Raw genomic sequence first — 22,834 nt, 5'->3', positions numbered from 1 at the left:
AAAAAAAAAAAAAAAAAAAGAAAAAAAAGAAAAAAAGAAAAAAAAAGAAAATGATATTCAATGTATATAAAACAGAACAATATAAGGTTAATAAATAGTGAAACACTACAGAGATGGGAATGGGGAAATGGCTTCATGTCATAAAAAGCAGCATCTCTTACCTCCAGGGGAGTACAGGGCTGAGCAGCACTTGAGGCCATGTGACTGCTGTACTGTTTGAACTGCTGGAGCCCATCCTTTACTGCCAGAGGTAGTAAGGCGTGAGGTGGTCTGTGACAGCCTTCGACCTGTAACATTTGAAGCTCCGAGATGCAGGCCTGCAGCCTAATGAAGTTCCCTCTCACTTGCTGCAGAGAGAAAGTGAAGCAAAGACACAAAGCTTTAGGAACCCAGTATGCTGGTTAGCTTCTGTCAAATTGACATAGAGTCACCTGGGAAGAAGAAACGTCAGTCAAGGGATTGCCTCCATTAGACTGGTCTGTTAGCTTGTCTGTGGGGACATTTTCTTGATTAATGATTGGTGCAGGAAGGCCAACCCTGGGTCTGGAGTTGAGTTGTATAATAAATCAGGCTGAGCAAGCAAGGGGAAGCAAGCCAGTAAGGGTCTTTCCTCAGTGGTCCCTCCTCCTGCTTGAATTCTGACCTGATTTCCCTCAGTGATAGACTGATTAGGGTGTGTAAGCCAAATAAACCCTTCTCTCCCCAAAATGATTTTGGTCATGATGTTTATCATATCAATAGATACTAAACTATGAAACACCCAACCTTTGATGAATTGGCAGTTTTATTTAATCAATAACTCCTTAGGAGTTCTTTCCCTTCTTAAAACCCTGTATGTCTGGCTGACACAAAGAGAATGTCAATCATGTTCTAAGTATTGCACTAAAATTTCTCTAAATCAGAAGGAAAATGCAGCTAAAAATCTTAGATGATGTGAATTTATCAGAAATAGGGAAGGAAATGTTATAATTCATTTACTCATTCAGTGAAAGGTCTTTGCAACTACTTTAGGTGTTGTGCATCATGTGTATGCCTGGTGCCTTCAGAGGCTGTGAGAGAGCACCAGATTTCCTGGTTCCGAAGCTGTGAGCCACTGTGTGGTAGCTGAGAACCAAGTCTGGGTCCTCTGAAAGAGCAACGAGTGCTCTTAACTGCTGAGTGATGTGTCCAGGCCACGACTACAGTTTTACTTCAGGGGATCTGCAAATTGGAAGTCTAAGAGGGCTAACTTACTATCTGGGTTTATTAGTCTGTCACTAAGAGATTCTCTGTTTAAGAATGATGTTTCCCTAGCTTGGTATTACAGCATTCAAGAAGCTGAGGCCGGAGGACTGAGAGTTCAGGCTATTATTAGAATTCAAGGTATTTGGAGCTATAGATTGAGAATCTTTCAATCAACAACAAAAAATGTTTCTCCTGAAACAAGAATTCTGATGTAGTCTCTCATTTTATAATTGATAAGGATCTATTGAATCCATTCCTCAGGAGCATTTCAGTGAAGAAGAGAATCTCACTTAATTTAAGGAGCCAACAAGTAAACCCCAGACAAGTAAAGTGACCTCATGGTTCTCCTCACCATCCTTTATAAAGACCAGTTCTTCTCCTCTTCCTCCTCCTCCTCCTCCTCCTCTTTTTTTTTTTTTTTGCAAGTGTTCTTTTTTCCCCTTGGATTCTTTCTTTCTTTTCTTTCTTTCTTTCTTTCTTTTTCTTTCTTTTTCTTTCTTTCTTTCTTCCTTCCTTTCTTTCTTTCTTTCTTTCTTTCTTTCTTTCTTTCTTTTTTATTAGATATTTTCTATATTTACATTTCAAATGTTATCCACTTTTCTGGTTTCCCCTCTGAAAACCCCCTATTCCCTCCCCCTGCTTACCAACCCCCCCACTCCCGTTTCCTGGCCCTGGCATTCCCCTACACTGGGGGACTGAACACCCTCAAGCCCAAGGACCTCTCCTCCCACTGATGTCCAACAAGGTCATCTTCTGCCACACATATGCGGCCACCACCATGGGTTGCTCCATGCATATTCTTTGGTTGATGGTCCAGTCCTGGGAACTCTGGAGGGGGGAGGGGTCTGGTCTATTGACACTGTTGCTCCCTTCATGGGGCTTCAAGCTCCCTCAGTTCCCTCAGTCCCTTTTCCAACTCCTCCATTGGGGATCCCCGAGCTCAGCCCAATGGTTGGCTGCGAGCTTCCTTCTCTGTATATGTCAGGCTCTGACAGAGCCTCTCAGGAGACAGCTATATCAGGCTTCTATCAGTAAGCACTTCCCAGCATCCACAATATCATCTGGGTTTGGTGGCTGCATACGGGATGGATCCCCAGTTGGGGCAGTCTCTGGATGGCTTTTCCTTCAGTCTCTGCTCCACGCTTTGTCTCCATTATTTCCTCTTGTGAGTATTAGGGATCATTTCTGTAGTTTGTTACCAAAGACAAGTTCTTAGGAAGCAATGTAATTTAATCTGATTCTAGTTCAATGATACTTCTAAGGATGTATGAATTAAAAAGAATGCGTGCTAAAGATCTGAGACATTATTTGAAGTAATTCCAAGCATTAGTAAGGTAAGGAAGGGGAAAAAACCTGCTCTAGAATAAAAAAGAGCCTTCCTACCTATGGCAATTTGAATAAGAATGGCCCCCAGAGGTTCATATATTCGCATGTTTAGTCACCAGGGAGTGGAACTGTCCGGTAGGATTAGAAGGCTTAGCGGGTGTGACTTTTTTGGAAGAAGTGTATCACTGGGTGTGGGCTTTGAGGTTTCAAGACCATGCCAGACCCAGTCTCTCTCTCTGCCTGTGGATCAGGTTTAAGTTTTGTTTTTAATTAATTAATTATTTCTTTTTATTTATTTATATCCCAAATGTTGCCCCCCTCCTTGTCCCCCCTCACAGAGTTCTTCCCATCCACCCCATCCCTAATACTCCCTTCCCTGAGGCATCCAGTCTCTACAAGATTAGGCTCATCCTCTCCCACTGAGACCACACAAAGCAATTCTCTGCTACATATGTGCAGGAAAGGGGCTACTTTGGACTAGCCCATGTGTGTTCTATTACTGATACTATGTTGTGCTTGCAGACAGGAGCCTAACGTGGCTGTCCTATGAGAGGTTCTACCAGCAGCTGAATGGGACAGATGCAGATACTTATAGCCAAGCATTGGACTAAGGTCAGGGACTCCTATGGAAAAGATAGGGGAAGGATTAAAGGAACTGAAGGGGATGGCAACCCCATAGGAAGACCAACATTGTCAGCTAACCTGAACCTCTGGGAGCTCCCAGAGACTAAGCCACCAACCAAAGAGGATGTAGTATTCAACTACATCCAGCAAAATGTCTGTTGTTCCTGCCACCAGGCTCTCTGCCATGTTGCTAATGAACTAAGCCTCTGAAACTGTAAGCAAGCCCAGTTAAATGTTTTCTCTTATAAGAGTTGCCGTGGTCATGGTGTCACTTCACAGCAATAGAAAGGTGACTAAGACATGACCCATGAGTTTGAGCTATAATGCTGCCAGGGTGAGAAGACTAAGTCAGGCTGTTTCGCCTTTCTCACTTTGCTTTTGTACGTTCCTCTCTTTAAGTCTCAGGGAGGGGGGCCCTGAAGGCACAAGAAATTAGACATCAATTCTGATACAAAGAAAATGAAAAGTCTAGATAGGGAATTTAAAAAAAAACCTATTCAAGAAATAAGTGAAATCAGACCGTAAATATAGCCTAAAAGATTTATTTATTTGTGCGGTGTATGTATGTGTGTGATTGTACGTGTGTGAGTGTGTGTGTGTGTGTGTACATGTGCACAAATGGGCACATTTCATGTGGGTTTGTGGAAGTCAGAGGAAAATCTAGAGTCTCTTCCTTGCCTTCCTCCTTGTTTTGAGTCCGGGTCTCTTGTTGTTTGGTGTTGTGCTATACAGGGCCTTCGAGTTCCCAGGGATTCTCCTGTCCCTGCCTCCCACCTAGACATAGGAGCCTTGGGATTACAGACAGGTGCTACCAAACTTGGTTTTATGTGGGTTCTAGGCATTCGAACTCAGGTCCTCAAGTTTGTGCAGCAAACCATTTACCTACCCAATGAGCCATTTCCCCAGCCCAGCTTGATTTGCGTTAAGCCTTTTCCTTACACACCCCTTTCTAATACTTCATTATATATTTTAAGTTAATGTCTAGGTATATAGGCATTCTATGATCCCAGTACTTGGGAGTCTGAACAGAAGGATGCCTGCATTATCCTTTGTAGACCTTTTGAGCATTCTGTACCCCACTTTGTTCTTGTGCCTGACATTGAAATAGCATTCTTGATTTCACCTAATGCTTCTCTCAAATTCAACCTTGTTTACAGTTGATCACGGCTTTCTTTTTAGGGGCAATGGGATTGCGTTTACCTACTATACCTTTGCCTATCCCTTTACTTACTTTTAGTTTTAATTTATTTTTGCATTTATTTATGAATCGTGAGGCTAGGAGCATGCCTGTGGAGACTAGAAGACAACCTGCTGGGGTCAGTTCTCTCCTTCTACCGTATGAGTCCTAGGTATTGAGCTTAGGTTGCTACTCTTGGGCAAGTACATTTATCCACTGAGCTGTCTTGTGGGGCAGTGCGGTGTGTGTATGTGTGTGATTGTATGTACATGTGTGTGAGTGTGTGTGTGTGTGTACATGTGCACAAATGGGCACATTTCATGTGGGTTTGTGAACCAATTCAGCCATACAAGTGACTGTTGTAGCCGAGTCTCCTGAATATAATAGAATGTGCCATGATAAAAGTAGCAGTTTAAAATTTTTTTAGTGGGGCTGGTGAGATGGCTCAGTGGGTAAGAGCACCCGACTGCTCTTCCAAAGGTCCCGAGTTCAAATCCCAGCAACCACATGGTGNCTCATAACCATCCATAACAAGATCTGATGCCCTCTTCTGGAGTGTCTGAGGACAGCTACAGTGTACTTACATATAATAAATAAATAAATCTTTAAAAATTTTTTTTTTAGTAAATGAGCTTAGCATTTATTGGTGTCAGATATTTGTACTTAGTTATAGTATAGCTTCTATGAGATTTATCTAATTTTAAATTGTGTATGTGTGGTGATTTGAATAGGAATGGCCCTCATAGACTCAAGTGTTTGAATGCTTGGCCCAGGGAATGCCTTTATTAGGAGATATGGCCTCATTGGAGTAGGTGTGGCCTTGTTGGATAAAGTATGTCATTATGGAGGTGGGCTTTGAAGTCTCATATGCTCAAGCTATGCCCAGTGTGGGACACAGTCTCCTTCTGCTGCCTGTGGACCAAGATGTAGAACTCTTGGCTCCTCCAACACTATGTCTTCCTGCATGCTGACATGCTTCCCGCCATGATGATAATGGACTAAACCTCTGAACCTGTAAGCCAGCCCTAATCAAATGTTTTTTCTTTATAAGAGTTGCTATGGTCATCATGACTCTTCACAGCAATAAAACCCAAATTAAGATAGTATGTATGTATGTAGGTGTCTGTGGTTATATACACCTGACTGTAAGTGCCCGTAGATTCCCTGAACTGAGGTTACAGGCAGTTGTGAGTTGTCCGATATGTATGCTGATCATTGAAATCAGGTTCTCTCAAAGAGCAGTAATACTCTTAACTTGTGAGCCATCTCTACAGCCCCAACACTTTCTGTTTTACAGCTTTTGGAAAAAAAAATCACTATATTGTGCATTTTTATTTGCCCTTTTTCTGTATGCTTTTACGGTCACAACCAGGAATATGTGAGCCTGTTTGGGTTTTTATCTTCATAACTCCATGTTTATGTGATCCCTTTAAACTTTAGCAGTATTTGATTTGCCACATGGCAGAATTACTATATTTCCTTGTCTTATTCTCCCTCTCCCATTGCACTCAGTTAAAGTCTACCACAGCATCTTTCTTAGAACTCACCTTTATCTGTTATTTGTTGCTTTGACATATTCCTTGTGAATATCAGCTACTAAGGATGAGGAAATAACACTATAGGTAAATCAAAGTGTTCTGAACCCTAATACCTCAATGTAGATTAATTTCAATAAATTCTTTATAATGAAAATTTTTAAAGAATTAGGAAGAATGTCACAGGAAGGACATTCTTCTGGAATCCTCCTTTGAGGGGGAAATTAATCATTTGGGTTAGAATTATTTATATTCATGTCACAATGGCTATAAAAGGAATTCTAATATTTTAATTATGAATTCTCTGTCATGAGTCCTTATAAAAGGTTCAAATTTGATGATATTAAAAAAATTAAATGTGAGGGTAATCTTGGGTCCATCCTAGAAATGATCCACCATATGCTGTCTTTCCACATTTACATTTTGGGTGATTCTGTGGACAGAAAATGTCAGATATCTATATAGTTCAGTGAAAATGGATTTAAGGGCCTCTTTTCCTTATAGACTGTATTGTTTGTATACATCAAATGATAGTCACTCCTGCTATTTCCTTGAACTTCTAACTAGCACTGACTTTACTGTTCTAGGAAATTTTGACTTGTAATTACTTCTGAGTTACCAGTGAGGAGTCCTATGTGTGACTTCCCCTGCCCCCCCCCCCCCCAGGACTGACTATAGGCAATTAAAAGGTTTTACCTGGAAGGTTTCATGGTGGCTGTAGAAAAGTGACTTTGGAGTACAGCCAATTCACTTCAGTCTCTGAAGGACATGGCCAAGGACTCAGGCTGTCCTGGCATTCCCTGTTCTTGGGATATTTGACTTCTTATCTCTTGACACCTTCATTCCTAGGTCTCTAAGGCCTATAGTGAGGTTCTCCTTAAGTTCTTCTTCCAAGACTTCTCTATGAGAGGTTGGGGAAACGTGAATACACTTTCCTCTATTCTAACTCAGTCTCTTCTACTCTTAGCCTTCCTTCTGCTTTCTCTAACCCCAAGCTTACAAAGCCATCAAAACTTTTTGTCTGGGGTTCACTCAACAGCATCTTTATCTCCGCCAATACATTTAGCTCTCAACCATTCTGAAAAAAAAAGTGGGAAAGCTGGTTGTGGTGATGCACAGCTGCCATCTCAGCACTCAGTAGAATGAATCAGAATCGCCACAAGTTTGAAGCTAGCCTGAGCCATGTAGTGAGCTTCACGTATGTCTGGTTGACAGAGAGAGATACCGAATTAAATAAACAAAAGAATGAAATACAAAATCTACCAGCAACATCAATCACCAACACCACTAACAGCAAAGTGGAATGGGGAATAGGCACTTTTCTCAGGTGAGACTCTTGATTATTCCATTTCAGTCGGTGACTAAAGGCTTAACCTTTTCCCTTGGTTTGTTAGTTTACTTTGACACCTGGCAGATCAGCTGTTTGCCAGCTTGGATAAGCTCATACAAGCTCATGGTTTTTAGTATAAAATAGCCTGCCTTTCCTAGAGAAGTAATTAAATGGCTACCTATACTAGGAAGTAAGAGGGAGATAAGGGAAATTATCACAATATTTGACACTGTGTAGTCTTGTTTGCCTTTTCAGATATGTGTCTACTTTTCTCTCTCTGGTTTGTACCCTTGAAGGCCAATCTATAGGGATGATTCAACGAGTTTCCTCATACTCCTGCTTCTTAAACTGTGTGTCCAATGGAAGGCAGTAGCTGGGGATTCAATTCGGGAGTCCCACTTACCCATACTGTATTTAGCTGAGTCCAGGCTCTCCCCACTGTGAAATCCCATTGTCAGTGTTTTTGTACCTACTGCAATGGCCCTAAATAAAATCTTTTATGGTGCTTTAACAAGGGTCACTACATTTTCTGTAACAAAGGTCACAGATTCCATGAGGTGGCCCTCTTTAGTCCTGGGTGGCCTGGCTGTAGCAGTATCTTTTGTTGACTCTGTCTAAACTCAGCCTTCACCTCGGCAAATATCCTCTTTCTGTATCTCTGAAAAAATTTCAGCTTGGGCGTACCATCTGTTTCTTGCTTGCAGCTTGCTGATTTATATAGCTCTTTAAATGCTTCCTTTAAAAAGGAAAATGGGAGTTTTCTTTCCTTTCCCATATATAGTTCTCTCTCCTCTAGATACCTTGGTCTCTCTGAAGTCCCAAATCCTAGGCTTTCCTCTTCTGTACTGAGGCTTGGAAACTGAAGACAGTGGCCTCATTTGCTTCCCCTCATGGTACTCTCTGATGTACAGACTCCTTGAGAAGTGTGTGTGTGTGTGTGTGTGTGTGTGTGTGTTCGCGTGTGCGTGTGCTTAGGCCAGAGGCCAACCTTGAGCGTTATTCCTCAGAAGCTTTGCTAGTTTGCTTTCTGATGCTGTGATAAACACCATAACCAAAAGCAACTTGGGAGAGGAAAGGTCCATCATTGAGGGAAACTGGGCAGGAACTTGGGAGTCAGGAACTGAAGCAAAGGCCATAGAGGAATGCTACTCAGTGGCTTGCTCAGCTATCTACTGGCTTGTACATCCCACCTGCTCAGACATGACATGGCCCACAGGGGCCTAGGCCCTTCTACATCAGTTAGCAATCAAGAATATGCTCCCACAGACATGCCCATAGGCCAATTTGATGAAGACAATTCTTCAACTGAGGTTTCTTCTTACCTGGTATGTCAAGTTGACAGCCAAGATACTCATTACAGTAGTCATCTACCTCTTCTCTCTTATCTTTTCTTCTCGTCTCTTCTTTCTCTTTTCTCCCTTCTCTTCTCTCTCTTCTCTTCTCTCCTCTCTTTTCTCCTCTCTTTTCTCTCCTCTCTCTTCTCTCCTCTCTCTTCTCTCCTCTCACTTCTCTCCTCTCTCTTCTTTTCTCTCTCTTCTCTCCTCTCTTCTCTCCTCTCTTCTCTCCTCTCTTCTCTCTTCTCTCTTCCCTCCTCTTTCTTCTCTCCTCTTTCTTCTTTCCTCTCTCTTCGATCCTCTCTTCTCTCCTCTCTTCTCTCTGTTTTCTTCTCTCCTCTCTCCTCTCCTCTCTCTTCTCTCCTCTCTTTCCTCTCCTCTCTCTCCTCTCCTCTCTCTTCCCTCCTCTCTCTTTTCTCCTCTCTTTTCTCCTCTTTCTTCTCTCCTCTCTCTTCTCTCCTCTCTCTTCTTTCCTCACTTCTCTCCTCTCTCTTCTCTCTTTTCTTCTCTCCTCTCTCTTCTCTCCTCTCTTCTCCCCTCTCTTCTCTCTCTTCTCTCCTCTCTCTTCTCTCTTCTATTCTCTCTTCTCTCCTCTCTTCTCCCCTCTCTTCTCTTCTCTCTCTTCTCTCCTTTCTTCTCATTTCCCCTCCTCTTCCCTCCCCTCCCCCCTCCCCTTCCTTCCCCTCCCCTTCTCTTCTTTTTGAGACAGAGTTTCACTGGGACCTAAGGCTTGCTGATTTGACTGTAATAGAGCACCAAGACTCCTCCTGTTCTGTCTCCATAGCATGAGCACGCATCACATCCAGCTTTCTACAGAATGATTAGGATCAGCCTCAGATTCTTATTCTTGAGCCAACAGGTCTGGCTCATGATCAAACTCAGGTCTCACGCTTGAGACGGCAAGCTCTTTAACTGATGAACTATTTCCACAGCTTCTTGTTTTGTTCTGGTTACTTTAGACAAGATGGTACATCTGGTCCTTGTTGCTTTGGCTGCATAGAACAATGACTTGCTTCTCACAGTGGAATGTGGAATAAATGGACTTTTGTGACAAGGACATAAAACATTCTCTGTCTCTGTCTTTCATCAGTTGGTTGTAGAAAAGTTAGAATGAGAACATGAAAATAATGCTATGGAGAGATCCAGGTGGTGAGGAAATATGAACTATTAGCATGTGAATATTCTACTTTAGAAATTTAGAAGTAGCTCCTTTAGCTCTCATCAAGCCCTCAAATGACTACAATTATGGCTTCCATTTTTAATACAACCTCACAAGGACCCTCAGGCCTGAGCCACCTACCTGAGCTGCTTATGGATTTTTAACTCACAATAAACATGAGATAATAAATGTTTATTATGCTAAGCTATCACATTTTAGTATAATCTGACAGAAAAAGTCAATGATCTAAGGAACCAAATTCTACACAACTCATAGAAAGAATCAGTTTTATTCCTTACATAATTTTAATGAGTTCCTATGCCCAACCCAGCTGAAATAACAGTGTACTTAGACACAATTACTAGACTAAGTACTTGGAGTGTTTATATGAAAAAATTTTCCCTGGATGATCCATTTCGAGACAGAAAACCTACATTCTATAAGATCATAGGCAATAATCTCGAAGTATTTTATATGAGTACACTGTAGGTATCTTCTTCAGACACTCAGACACACCACACAGAAGAGGGCACCAGATCCCATTACAGATGGTTGTGAGCCACCATGTAGTTGCTGGGAATTGAACTCAGGACTCTATAAGAACAATCAGTGCTCTTAACTGCTGAGCCATCTCTCCAGCCTGGAATATTATATTTTTTTAACAGTACTGTAACCCAGTAAGTATAAAACATAAAACTGGCAAGAGGTCTATTGTGCTGGTTATTGTTTTGGCTCCCCCAACCTTTTTTTCTGTTGGTTTGACCAAGCAGGGTCATCTGGAAAGAGGGAACCTCAGTTGAGAAAATGCCTCCATCAGATTGGCCTGTAGGCAAGACTGTAGGGCATTTTCTTGATTAACAGTTGATCTGGAAGGGCCCAAAGCACTGTCATTCCTGGGCAGCTGGTCTTGCATTGTATAAGAAAACAGTTTGAGCAAGCTATGAAGAACAAGCTAGAAAGCAGCACTCCTCCATGGCCTCTACTTTGCTTCTTGCTGGGGACCTTCCTGGCATTACAGTTTCCCAAGGAAGGCAGTGAAGGGGTATGGAGTCAGTGATAGGGGCCTAAGCTGCTTTATTGTTGGTAATTCTTTTGTCTTTAATTCTTTGCTATTCTGTGACCAAAATCTACTGACTTAGCAGTTCTTCTCTGGCTCAAGGGTCCCTGGCTGGCCAGCCTAGAGGCCTGGAGTTCATTAACTCTTTGTGAGCCAGAAAGAAAAGAAGAGGAAGAAAGGGAGAATTCAAGCACACACAAGAACGACAGACACAAATACTTTGGCCAGGCCAGACCACCGTCTCAACAATTCCACAAATATTCATGCATATTTACATACCTACACATATATCTATATACATATGTATGTGCATACAGATAGATAAACAGACTTATACGTATATACATTTGGTGGATGGGGCTGAGCCCCAAATGCCAAACTTACTTTTTCTCTCCGTTTGCCTTATACCTTCTTAGACAAAAGTTCTTTATAAAATTACTTCATAGATAAAATGTTATACAAAAGGGGAGTTACAAAAGGATGTCCATAGTGAGTTCAAAGCAGTATTTCATTCTATAAGCTCATTGCAAGTTAAAAGAACAGTTTCACATGGCCTTGCTTTATCATAGTGCATACCTATGATTTCATCCTTGGATCTGACTTAGAATGAATGATTTTTCTTGATCACAAATTTATTTCAAACCTGCTTTCTTATCTTATTGCAATTAACTCATGACACACGAAGGTTTACAGAGCTCTATTTGCAGCTTTATTCTGTATATGGCTTGAAATCACTTATAAATTTAGGAATTTTATAAGATCATTATCAGGAATTATGAAATCATTAATTTGTCTACACAGCATTATTATATGAAACTACATCTTCATATTGATTCTACAGGAAATCTGCCCAATAGGTTGGGCCAATGTCCAGGATTCATTAGGTTTATAATAGTGACAGGAAAGGCAGATCAGCAGCAAGAAACAATCCTGGGATAAAGTCTCTGGTGGCCTTGCATCTCAGAGCTCACCCATCGAAGGCCATGCAAAATGGAAGACCATCTCCAGAAAACTCATTTGCATGCCTTAGTCTTTCCTAGATGACATCTGACAGGTTCCTGCCCTGACTTTTCTTCATGATGTACTGTGGTCTGTATATATAAGTCTAATAAACCCTTTTTTTCTCTGTGGATGAGAGCTCCTGGAAAGAAGCCGTGTCTGACTAGAATTTCAGTATGGTGGAGAGACACAGTTAGCTAGTTCTAGCCCACTGGAACCATTCCTTGCCCACCTCTGTGTTAGAATCAATGTCTTGTGACTGATATATTAAAACCTTTAGAATATATTAACTTAGCAGACCACATCCTGATCCAAAAGAACAGATAGGAGAAGACTCAGCACCCTCAGGAAGCCAGGAGGAGGGTCTCAAAGCCCACCCCCACGGTGATACACTTCCTTTAACTAAGGCCAAACATCCTAATAATGTCACTCTCTGGACCAACCATATTCAAACCACAACAGTGTTTATTATGGTAATAGGAAGGGAACTCAACAAATGTGTATTATTTCCATACTTTGTAATACCAAAAGAGATATTATAGTTTCACTTTCAACGAGGAGAATGAGACATTTATTTTAGAAACGAGTGGATTTTAGTTAGATTTTACAGACATAGCCAGCAACAAGTCTGTGAAGCTCCTTCCCTTGGTTATCTTAAAGATATAGTGCATGTGTACTGATTTAGCAATAAGGTTGATTCAAAGAAGGAGATGCGTGGAAGTCTTTGCCAACTATTTCTAAGTGAGAGGGAAGCTTGAATTTCTTTGAGGAAGAGAGGAAGTAGACTATTCAGAGGGGGCTTTGTAAAGATAATGGTCCTCAGCCCCTCCTTCTAAAACCTTAAGTGGTGTTTTACCTGGAGGCAGCTCAAGTTTCACTGGAGTGAAGCCCAGGGAAAATAGTCTCCTGGTTTTTGCAGTTAGGAATTTCTGAGCAAAGAAATTAGGGCCTTGAGTTTTACCCCAGGACAAGTTTGATTGGATAACCAGACCTCTGAAGAGCTTTAGAAACTTCTTTAAGTGTTTACATTTCAAAGAGGGTGAAAGGCTCTAACTGTTTACATTTCAAAGAACTGCAAATGCTAAGACTTCCCTCTAGGAGAGAGATGGTTGCAGTCTATTTCAACCCTCAAATTAACAACTCCGAGGCTCCCTCTTGCAGCACAAACCCCCCATGTACACTGGATGACTTCTGGTTCATGTGGGTTAATCAGATACGAGGAACCAATGTGGTTTTTACTGTAAGAAATGCCAACTGTGAGTTCTGCTATGGAAATCTCATTTGCTTTCAGGATACCAAGGGTAGAGATAGACTTACCACAAATGGGAGGACACACTCCTGTTGGTTTTGTACTGTGTATAAGCTGAACAGAGACATCCGGCTGGGGCCCTTCAAACTGCAGGCTATCGAGAAGAAGTTCTGTAAGGCCTCACAGAGGTTGGGGCAGATGTCAGCCCAGGAAGGTACAGCAATATGCACAATGAGAAGTCTTGGAGGTTGATGACTAATTTTCGTGGCAGGGGAGGTCCCTCTACTAGGAGTTTTTCTTCGGTTCATGGTAGCCAAAGCAGTGTGGAACTGTAGCCACCACTTGAACAATCAATGCTTTTTGAACCTAAGGAAAGGAAAAAGAAAATGATTGGCTTTCATAAAACTGGATCAGGTACTTGAAGCAAAGAATATATATCGAGGGGATAAAATCCCCCAAACGGATTCAATTTGGGCACCACATCAAACTTAGCGAGGTCATCCTACATTAATCTATGTGTTTGATTTTAGTGTATGAGAATGCTTAGAGATGCTTGTGGAACTAATAAAGAATAAGGCAGTTACACAGAAGTCCAACTTCAGGTTTGTTTGGTTGGTTTTACAAGGCCTCATGTTACTGAGGCTAGCCTAGAGTTCACTATGTAGCTGAGAATGATCTTGAACTCCTGATCCTGGTGCTTCCATCTGCCAAGTGCAGGAATTATTCATGAGCATCACTGTGCCTCAAAAACAAGTTTTGGATATTCTCATTTGCCCTCATAAGTTTTGTTATTGCTTATTGTCTTATATTTTAACTAGTTTCTATGTTTGTCTTTCTCACCATATTATAAGGTTTCCCACAGTGTCAGGTGTGGGATAACTCCATAGGAGTTGCTAATCAGGGAGGCTCCCAAAATAATAAAGGTTCTTGCTACTCTTTCTTGGTTCCCCATTACAAGTCGTCGATAAAAGCCTATTGCTGCAGGCACCACACACCTAGAATAAAAGCCATTGAGAAATCACACGGGAATTGAGTTGGACGTCCTCTCCCTGATGGCTGCCTCCCACAGTGCTGGAAGGTGCTGTGAAGGCTGCTGGGGGCTGGAGGCATCAACAGCTCTGAACCCTAGGATCTATGATTCCAACCTGCCTGGCAAGATGTGCCCATTTGTGCAATAATGGCATGACTGTTATGGGGCAGGAGTAACCAACCGCCTCCCAAATGGATTTCAGGCTGGTTCCCTCTATAGGAGGGAACCTATACCTACTACTGTAAACTTGGTCCAAAACACATGACTGTAGAGTTCATGGGCCCTAGTTGGAAGTCTAACATTGCTGCTTAGATAAACTGACACACTATTAAACCATCTTTTAAATATCTACATTTACACCCACAGGGTACTCTCTGCTTTAAATAAAGAAGCCAACACTGACAGTGAACAGAGGTGAATATGAAAACCTTGCACAAGATACTAAGAATAAAGGATGGATGGTTAAGGGCTCAGCCCTAAATAAGACATCTACACGATCCCTTTAAGTCTCAGGGGACACTCTGGAAGAAGAGGCAGAAAGGTGTTAAAAGATGGAAGATATGGAAGATATAGAGAAGGGTTGAAAAGTGAAGCATGGCCACAATAATCATGAAAGCAGATTGGTCCTCCTAATAGTCAGCGATGGAAGGGATAGGGTTCTAGTGCTTATTATAATTGATTTGCAGCTAATAGAATCTGGGAGGGTGGGAGGCATAGACAGTATCCAGTTATACATGACCTGCTAAGCTCCAGATCACACAGATGACCCTAGTTGAACTCAGCGGGACAATAAACAAAACAAAAACTAGTAAATATGGGTGGACAGGGGTGGGTGGGAGGAAATAAAAGCAGGTGATAGGGTGGAGAGTAATCTGACAAATATATATATATATATATATATATATATATATATATATATATATATCAAAGAACAAATTTTGTTAATAAAAAAGGAGAAAAGTAAAATTATTTTTACTCATAAACGTAGATGTAAAAATCCCAAACAAGACAAGAAATTAAAACTAGGAACATGTAAAAAGAATAGCACATCATAGGCTGGAGGGATGGCTCAGCAGTCAAGAGCACTTGCTGCTCATCCAGAGGGCCCAGGTTCAATTCCTAGCAGCTGTATGGTAGCTCACAACTGTGTGTAACACCAGTCCCAGGAGCTCTGACATCCTCTTTTGGCCTCTGCAAGCATCAGACCTTCAAGTGGTATATGGACATACATTCAAGTATTAACACTCATATGCATAAAGTAAAAATAATATATTATGACCATAAGTTGGGTTTTTATCTCAGAAGCATAACGTGAGCTAGGCATGGTGGCTTACACATACATTTCTAACCTTGGCATTTGGGAAGCTGTGACAGAAGAATTGTTTTAAGTTTGAGGCCAGCCTGGGTTACAGTGTAAGAAGAACTTGTCTTTAAAAAGAGGAAAAACAGGGCTAGAGAGATTGCTCAGTGGTTAAGAGCACTGGCTGCTCTTCCAGAGGTCCTGAGTTCAGTTCCCAGCAACTACATGGTGGCTCACAACCATCTATAATGAATGGAATCTGATGCCTTCTTCTGGTGTGTTTGAAGACAACAATAGTGTACTCATATATATAAAATAAATAAACAAAAATTTTTTAAAAACGAGGATAAAAAAGAATCTAAGTTCAAAATAACATCAGAATTACAGTTTATCACATTAAAAGATTAAATGAGAAAATTACAAGATCCTTTATAGATTTTTTTTTTTAAATCTAATGTCCATACACGACAAAGTCCCTTAGTAACTTGGGAAAGAATAATTTGGTTAAAATACATTAGAATAAACTTGGAGTAGTAGGGCATTGTGGCTCAGTATGAGTTGTGAGGCTGAGGCAGGAAGATGGAAGCCAGCCTGGGCTATGTTGTGAGCTTCAGAACAAACTGATCTAGCATTGATTCAATTCTTCTCCCCCCGCCCCCAACCAAAAAAAAGTCTACAGTAACCTAGGCCTAATGGCTTACTCTTGTAATCACGAGGGAGAGGCAGGAGGATCTCATGTTTGGGACCAACTTGGGCTTTACAGTGAGTTCTGTGTTAGTCTTCTGGTATAGAGTGAGAACCTGCATAATAAAAGCAATGACTACCAAGACAAAAACCCCAGAGCAAACTCTATTTTTTTTTAGATGGAAGATTGAACCTAGGACCTTATACACACCACATAGTAACTTTAATGTCTTCTACCACTAAGCCACATCTCCAGCAACAAACTCATTCTTGTGTGTGTGTGTGTGTGTGTGTGTGTGTGTGTGTGTGTGTGTGTGAAGGTCAGAAGATGATCTCTGGTGTTATTTCTCAGGAGTCACACAACTTGTTATTTGAAAAAAGGCCTCTGATTGGGACCTGGGGCTTGCTGGTTGAGGTTAGCTGGTCATCAAACCCCAGCAGTCTATCTTTTCTGCCTTCATAGTGCTGGCACTGCAAGTGCATGCTATCATGTGTGGCTTTTTATGTGGGCACCGAGGGTCCAAATTCAGGTGTGGAAAGCAGTTTACTGATGTCGCTATCTCTTTGGTCCCACAGTCATTCTTAATAGTAATGTGTTGTCAGTATTCTCCATAAGATGAAGGGCTTGCTACAATCACCTCCGTTCAATACCATACTGAAGGTGGCAACAAAGCAAGAAAAATAAATAAAAGGCAGACAGCTAGGTGTGGTGACTCACACCTGTACTCAGGAGGCTGACACAGGAGGACCCTCAGTTTACGGCCAACTTGGGATACATAGTGACACCTGGTTACAAATAAACATTTAACTTTTGATATTTGTTCCCTAGTGTATAAAATTATAATTGACCTTATCCCTTAATCAGACAGGAGCTTGCTACATTACCCCAAGCTGTCCTTGGGCATGCTGGCCTCCTGCCTCAGCCTCCTTAATAGTTGTGATTAGTTAGGTCTGTACCTCAAGCCTAACTTGAAAGGACTCTCCTAAAAGGTTTATTTTATTATTCTTGTGTTTGTGTGTGGACAACACATGTATACAGGGTACACTTGTGCTATACATGCATACAGACACCAGAGGAGACAACCTTGCGCAGTTGGTGCTGCGCTTTTCCACTTTTATGTGGGTTCTGGGGATTGAACTCAAGGCAGATGCCTTTTCCCACTGAACTACTTCCCTAACTCTTGCTTAAATGCACTCTTGGACCTGGAAATCCAAATCAATGCCTAATAGAGTTACCAAAAAAAGCAATACTAACTAGCATTTACTCTTTTAACTGTACTTTTTAAATTAGTGCATGGCTTAGTAACCTGAAGCAGGGGGATTATCACAAGGTCAAGGCTAACCAAAGCTACAGACTCTATTTCAAAAACAAACAAAATAAATAAAAATGAACAAATAAACTAGTGTACAAGGCCAATTTCTAAATAGAATGTTTAGGCTGGAGAGATGGCTCAGTGGTTAAGAGTCTTCCAGAGTGGACTGCTTTTCCAGAGGTCCTGAAATTCCTAGCAACTACATGGTGTCTCACAACCATCTGTAATGGGATCTGGTGCCCTCTTCTGGTGTGTCTAAAGACAACAACAGTATATATATAAATGGAATGTTTTGTTTGAGGGTAACATATTGATACAGAAAAAAATGGATACCCAGAAGGCTTATTCTTGTTTACTACTCCTATTTCCTTCATATGTAAAAATATCACATTTCTCTCTCTCTCTCTCTCTCTCTCTCTCTCTCTCTCTCTCTCTCTCTCTCCAAATATATCACACACACACACACACACACACACATATATATATATATATATATATATATATATATATATATATATATATATTTGACAAGGTCTCACTTTGTAGTCCAGGCTATCCTGGAACTTATTATGTAGTCCAGGTTGGCCTTAAATTCACATTGTTTCTCCCTCCTCAGAATTCTAGATGTTGGGATTACAGTGTACACCACGCACAACTTGAAAACATCATTTTAGATATAGGCAGTTTGCATTTTTCTCAGTTCCACTACATACCAATTTTAGCTTCTACAGGGTTGGTAATTAATACTAGTCTATCAAAACAATTTAAATTTCAGGTTGCTGCAGAAAACTAATCAAGTAATTGCATAAAGAAACTAGCTCTTTAGTCCACAGATCATTATGGAAATAACAGATGTGTATTGTGATGATCAGTGAACACTTACATAACTCCTTTAAAAGTCTCTCAGTGAATGGACCTTGCAGAGTCCAGACAGCAGAGGGAGTAAGTGTGGTACTTCCTTTCTCTATGTGACTAGTCCACATAGCATTTTACCGGAGGTTGGTTATGACAAAAAGGATGCAGATAGTTCAGAGAAAATGCCACTAGCAAAAATGGAATCATTAAAGGAACTCAGGAAAAATTTCAAATAGATACAAACTTAGAGACAAATATAACCATTTTCTGAGGCATAGAAAAAAGTGTGGTATATCATAAGTTATATTGTGGGAAGAAAGCAAGCACAAGATATTGTACAAACCACTGAGAAGGTTTTGTTTAAAAACAATTTTGTGTGTTATCTTTGAGGGAGGTTCTATCATATAGCCCGGGTTGGCCTTGGATCCTCAACCTTCTGATACCTTTGAAGTGCAGGAATCAGAGGAATATGTCATCACAGCCAATGCCCAAAACCTATTTCCCCTTTAAATACAAACAAAATATTTTTCAATGTTACTAGTGTTTTAAAATATAGTATGTGAAATATTACCTTTACATTCTCCTAAATGTACATAGGAAGAGAGCTTTTAGTGTTTTCCTAGTGACTAGAATACCTTTGTATTTCAGGTTGTACAATTATTATTATTATTATTTTAGATCAGTGGGAAATAATCCTAGTAAAAATATTATGTATCTTCTCACACATCTATCTTGTCTATAGGAAATGGATTATGATTCATTTCACTGAAAGTAAAATATTACAAGATATTTACAGGAAAGTATTAAAAATAAGCACACAAGATATTTACAGGAAAGTATTAAAAATAAGCACAAAGGCCAAGATGAAATAAGGCCGGGGAGATGATTCCGAGGATAAAGTGCTTGCTTAACAAGCCTGGCAACTTGAATTCGAATCCCTGAAACCCACCTAAAGGCAGACATAGCACATCTCACCTGCTAGCCCAGCTCTACATTAACATAGGAAGCAGAGATAGAAGAACTCCCAGAAGCCTTTGAGCTGGCTTGCTTGGCATATGTATTACGAACAACAAAAACACAAACAAAAAAACAAAAATACCTTGACTCACACATGATGGAAAGCAAGAACCAACATCTGAGGTTGATCTCTGACCTTTACACTCAAGCTGTGTTTGCACACACATGAACATGTACATGCACACACATACATCATACATATAAACACAATGAACAATAAAAAAAAGACAAAGATAAAACTAATTTTTTCCCCTCAGAAATCTTTAGGGCCCACAAAGTACAAGAATCTAAACAAATGAGTTTCTTCTGATTACAAATTTCAAAAAAAAAAAAAAAAAAAAAAAAAGGAGAAAAAAAGGAATGAAATGATTGTGTGAAAGAGAATGGGTATTAGCAGCAATGATAACCAGATTATACAGTTTATTCTGAATAAAATACCCTCTCTGTGCAGTAAATTCTAAGAGTAAATTTAAGATATTCATTACACTGAAATTAGAAAATGCTCTGACAGTAGAAGCATCTCTTTCCTCTAAGTTTAATAAAATCCTCTTGTGCAGTGAACCACTGTGGCTGCACAGCCATTTTTAGATCTCACAGTAATCTACAATTGGAAGGCTATGTTTCAGATGAAGTAAGAGATACCTCTCCCTAAACATAATCAAATAGTTCATCTGAAGTGTTTGGACACACTAGTAAACAGGACCTCATATTCTCTCCTTTTATTAAGAACACCCCCTGAATGTTTTTCTTCTGTAACGTGCTTAACCTTGGAGCTGGACTTGAACTATCCTAAAACAAGTTACTTTAGTACTAAAATCTCTCAATGGACTTCAACTATGTTTGTATCAAAATCTAGAACTCTTCATCCTGGCCTCAAGTTTCTGTCTTTGTGTTTTCCATGGCTGAGCCTCAGACTTCTTTCATCAGGAACACATTTAGGATCCAGTCGTGCTCTTTGAATACTTTCTTTTCATTAAACTCTCTCTCTCTCTCTCTCTCTCTCTCTCTCTCTCTGTGTGTGTGTGTGTGTGTGTGTTGTTGGGAGGGTGTTGCCCTGTGGAGGAATACTGGCCTAGCATGTGCAGGTCCTAGTTTCCACCCTAGTAGCACAAACAAAACCACACTTTTTGTGGGTTTTAAGAACTTTTACCTTCATGTACACTATCCTCCATTTTTTTAAAAAAAAAGATAAATTAATAGATTTTTTAAAAGAGTCTTTAAAAAGTCAAGGTTTCTTCGGGGAGAGAAGACAAAAGCAAGGTTTCTTTGACCGTCATAGCTCATTGTTTCCTTCTTACTGAAGAAGTTAAAACATGCTCAGTGAGTCACACCTGTAACCCTGGCTCTGGAAAGACAGAGGCAGAAATTGTGCAGAAATTGTTATGGTCTGATGCCACCAGCATAACTGTAGCCATTTTGTTCTATGTCTGCCAGCTATTTCATATTGCTATAATATGCCTGCCAGCCACTGACACAGAAAAAGAATAACGACTCAGAACAGGATCATGCTGACAACATACCCTGTTATGTTATGTTATGTTATGTTATGTTATGTTATGTTTGTTATATTAAGAGGTTTGTTAATCTTAAGAAATTCTACAAAGCTTCACCTAGGCCCCATCAAGTTAAAGGTCAATTATGAGTTGTTATGTCTAAAATACCTTGAGTCAGAGCTGACCACTGGGCAGTACTTCCTGCACCTGCATCTGAACTCATTACAGTTTTCTTAAAGCTAACAAAGATGTCCGTTGTTATACTTCAGATAATTCTGAGCTATGTTTCACATCTGACCAGTATTAGGACATGCATTCAATAAACTATTCTCCTTAACTGAAATCAGGGTTTGGATGGTTTGTGTGGTGATTCCTGAACCCCAACAGAGATATCACCCTTAGTTCCAGACCAGAGACAGAGAGATAGACAGATGAGAAGAGAGAGGGACAGAAAGACAGAGCTAGAGAGACAGAGACAGAGATGGGGGGGGGGACAGACAGACCCCCCCCCCACGACAGAGAGGGGAATAGAATGCATGCATGAATGAATGAATGAAAGAATGAGAATGAATTAATTCTTCCTCTGTCAGTCAGTCAGGGGGCTCTGGCCAGAGCGGGTCTTAGGCCTTGGGCCTCTCTAGTCCTGTCACGCCTCAAGCAAGCAAGCCCTAGTGGACCTCACACCGACCCAGCGATGGTGATACAGTTCTCGGGCTGCACCCTCGCACCTGCCCAGAGGACGGACCCTAAGTGTGTTCTCAAACCAAGCTCTGAGGCGCAATCCTCACTCCCAAGCCCTCCAGTCTTTCCTTGGCCCAGAGGTCTGAAGACCGAACATTATTACCATCCAGTCAGGCCGTCTGGTCCTAGAGAGAGCGCCACCTCTGGAAAAGCTCGCCTCAGGCACGGCCTCTCTTTTTTTTTTTTTTTTTTTTTTTTTTTTTTTTTTTTTTTGTTTTAGGCACGGCCTCTCAAGGGAACACCTCAGGAGATTCCTCAAGAGAACTCCTTCAGGCACTGCCCCTCAGATATGGTCACCTCAGGCATTATCCTTCGGGTACCTTACCTTGGGCTCCGCTCCCTCAAGAGTCCACCTCAGATGCCTTCCCCTGGGCAACTCCCTCTTGGTTATCTCCTCCCCGTCAAACAAAAGCAAAGCTCAAGTGCTCAAAAGCTCCAGCCTAGAACCTTAGTCGCTCACTTAGGCAACTACTTTTCAATTAGCAGGTACGCCTTCCGACACCCGGTTGGCGTACCCCCTCAGACCTTCCCTTCATGTTCCTTCAGGAGTCTCTTTCTGGGGGCAACCCGTCAACCCCGAGTTCTGGCAACTCTCTCAGGCGAATCTTTTCTCGGGTGCCCGCTGAAGGGAGTCCCCGGTTCGGGCACCTTTCTCTGGAGTCCCTCTTTAGGTAGCACCCTCAGCCCACCCACCCCTCCTGTCTCAGAAGTTCCCTTCACTCACCTCAAGCTCAGCACTGCAAGCCTTCGACTGGCTCAGCCTCTAAAGCGGCCTCCTCCTCGGGCGCCTTCCTCAAAGGCTCCTCCCGCTAGGCACCGCCACCTCTGACTTTTCCCTCAGGGGCTCTGCCCTCCGAGTTCCTCTCTTATAGGGACCTCCCCTTGTAGCACCGCCCCTCCCAGAGGCTCCTCCCACTGAGTCTCCCGCCTCCTGGGCCTTCTTCCCCTCAGGCTCCTCCAGTTCAGGCACCCACTGGTGCCTCTTGTGGCTCCAGGGTGTGAGGCATCAGGCCATCTCACTGCACACGGCCCCTCACCTGCTCTCCGAACCTCAGACCTCAGGAATCACTCAGCTTCATTCCTGGAGCTGTCGCTCAAGTTCTAGGGTGTCCTGAGAATAGTCCTCTAGGGTCCATGAGCAGTTGTAGATTTCAGAAAACAGTGAAGAGAACTTTATCTTTGTTGTCCCCACCCCACCCTATCAATAACAGGCTTTACTGTGTTCCTGCCTTTAACCTTTCTTTTTTTGTTTTGTTTTGTTTTGTTTTTCCAGACAGGGTTTCTCTGTGTAGCCCTGGCTGCCCTGGAACTCACTTTGTAGACCAGGCTGGCCTCGAACTCAGAAATCCGCCTGCCTTGAACTTGCTGTGCAGCCCAGAATGATTTT

At 41.5% G+C, this 22,834-nt stretch overlaps 1 protein-coding gene across 1 annotated transcript in view; it reads right to left on the bottom strand.

The window, feature by feature from the left end:
* M1ap (meiosis 1 associated protein) overlaps positions 1 to 22,196 on the bottom strand; it is an 83,180-nt gene extending 60,984 nt beyond the window's left edge. Inside the window, exons 1-3 of the mRNA XM_021191442.1 lie at positions 22,172 to 22,196; positions 13,083 to 13,380; positions 162 to 347 (exon numbers count right to left, since the gene is read on the bottom strand). Of these exons, the coding sequence (XP_021047101.1) occupies positions 162 to 347; positions 13,083 to 13,322 (426 nt within the window). The 5' untranslated portion in view covers positions 13,323 to 13,380; positions 22,172 to 22,196. The remainder of the gene's footprint in view (positions 1 to 161; positions 348 to 13,082; positions 13,381 to 22,171) is intronic.
* Positions 22,197 to 22,834: the final 638 nt, after the last annotated feature.

This window comes from Mus pahari, chromosome 2 (assembly GCF_900095145.1).
Source record: "Mus pahari chromosome 2, PAHARI_EIJ_v1.1, whole genome shotgun sequence".
NCBI lineage: Eukaryota > Metazoa > Chordata > Mammalia > Rodentia > Muridae > Mus > Mus pahari.
This window is presented reverse-complemented; position numbering and strand designations above follow the sequence as displayed.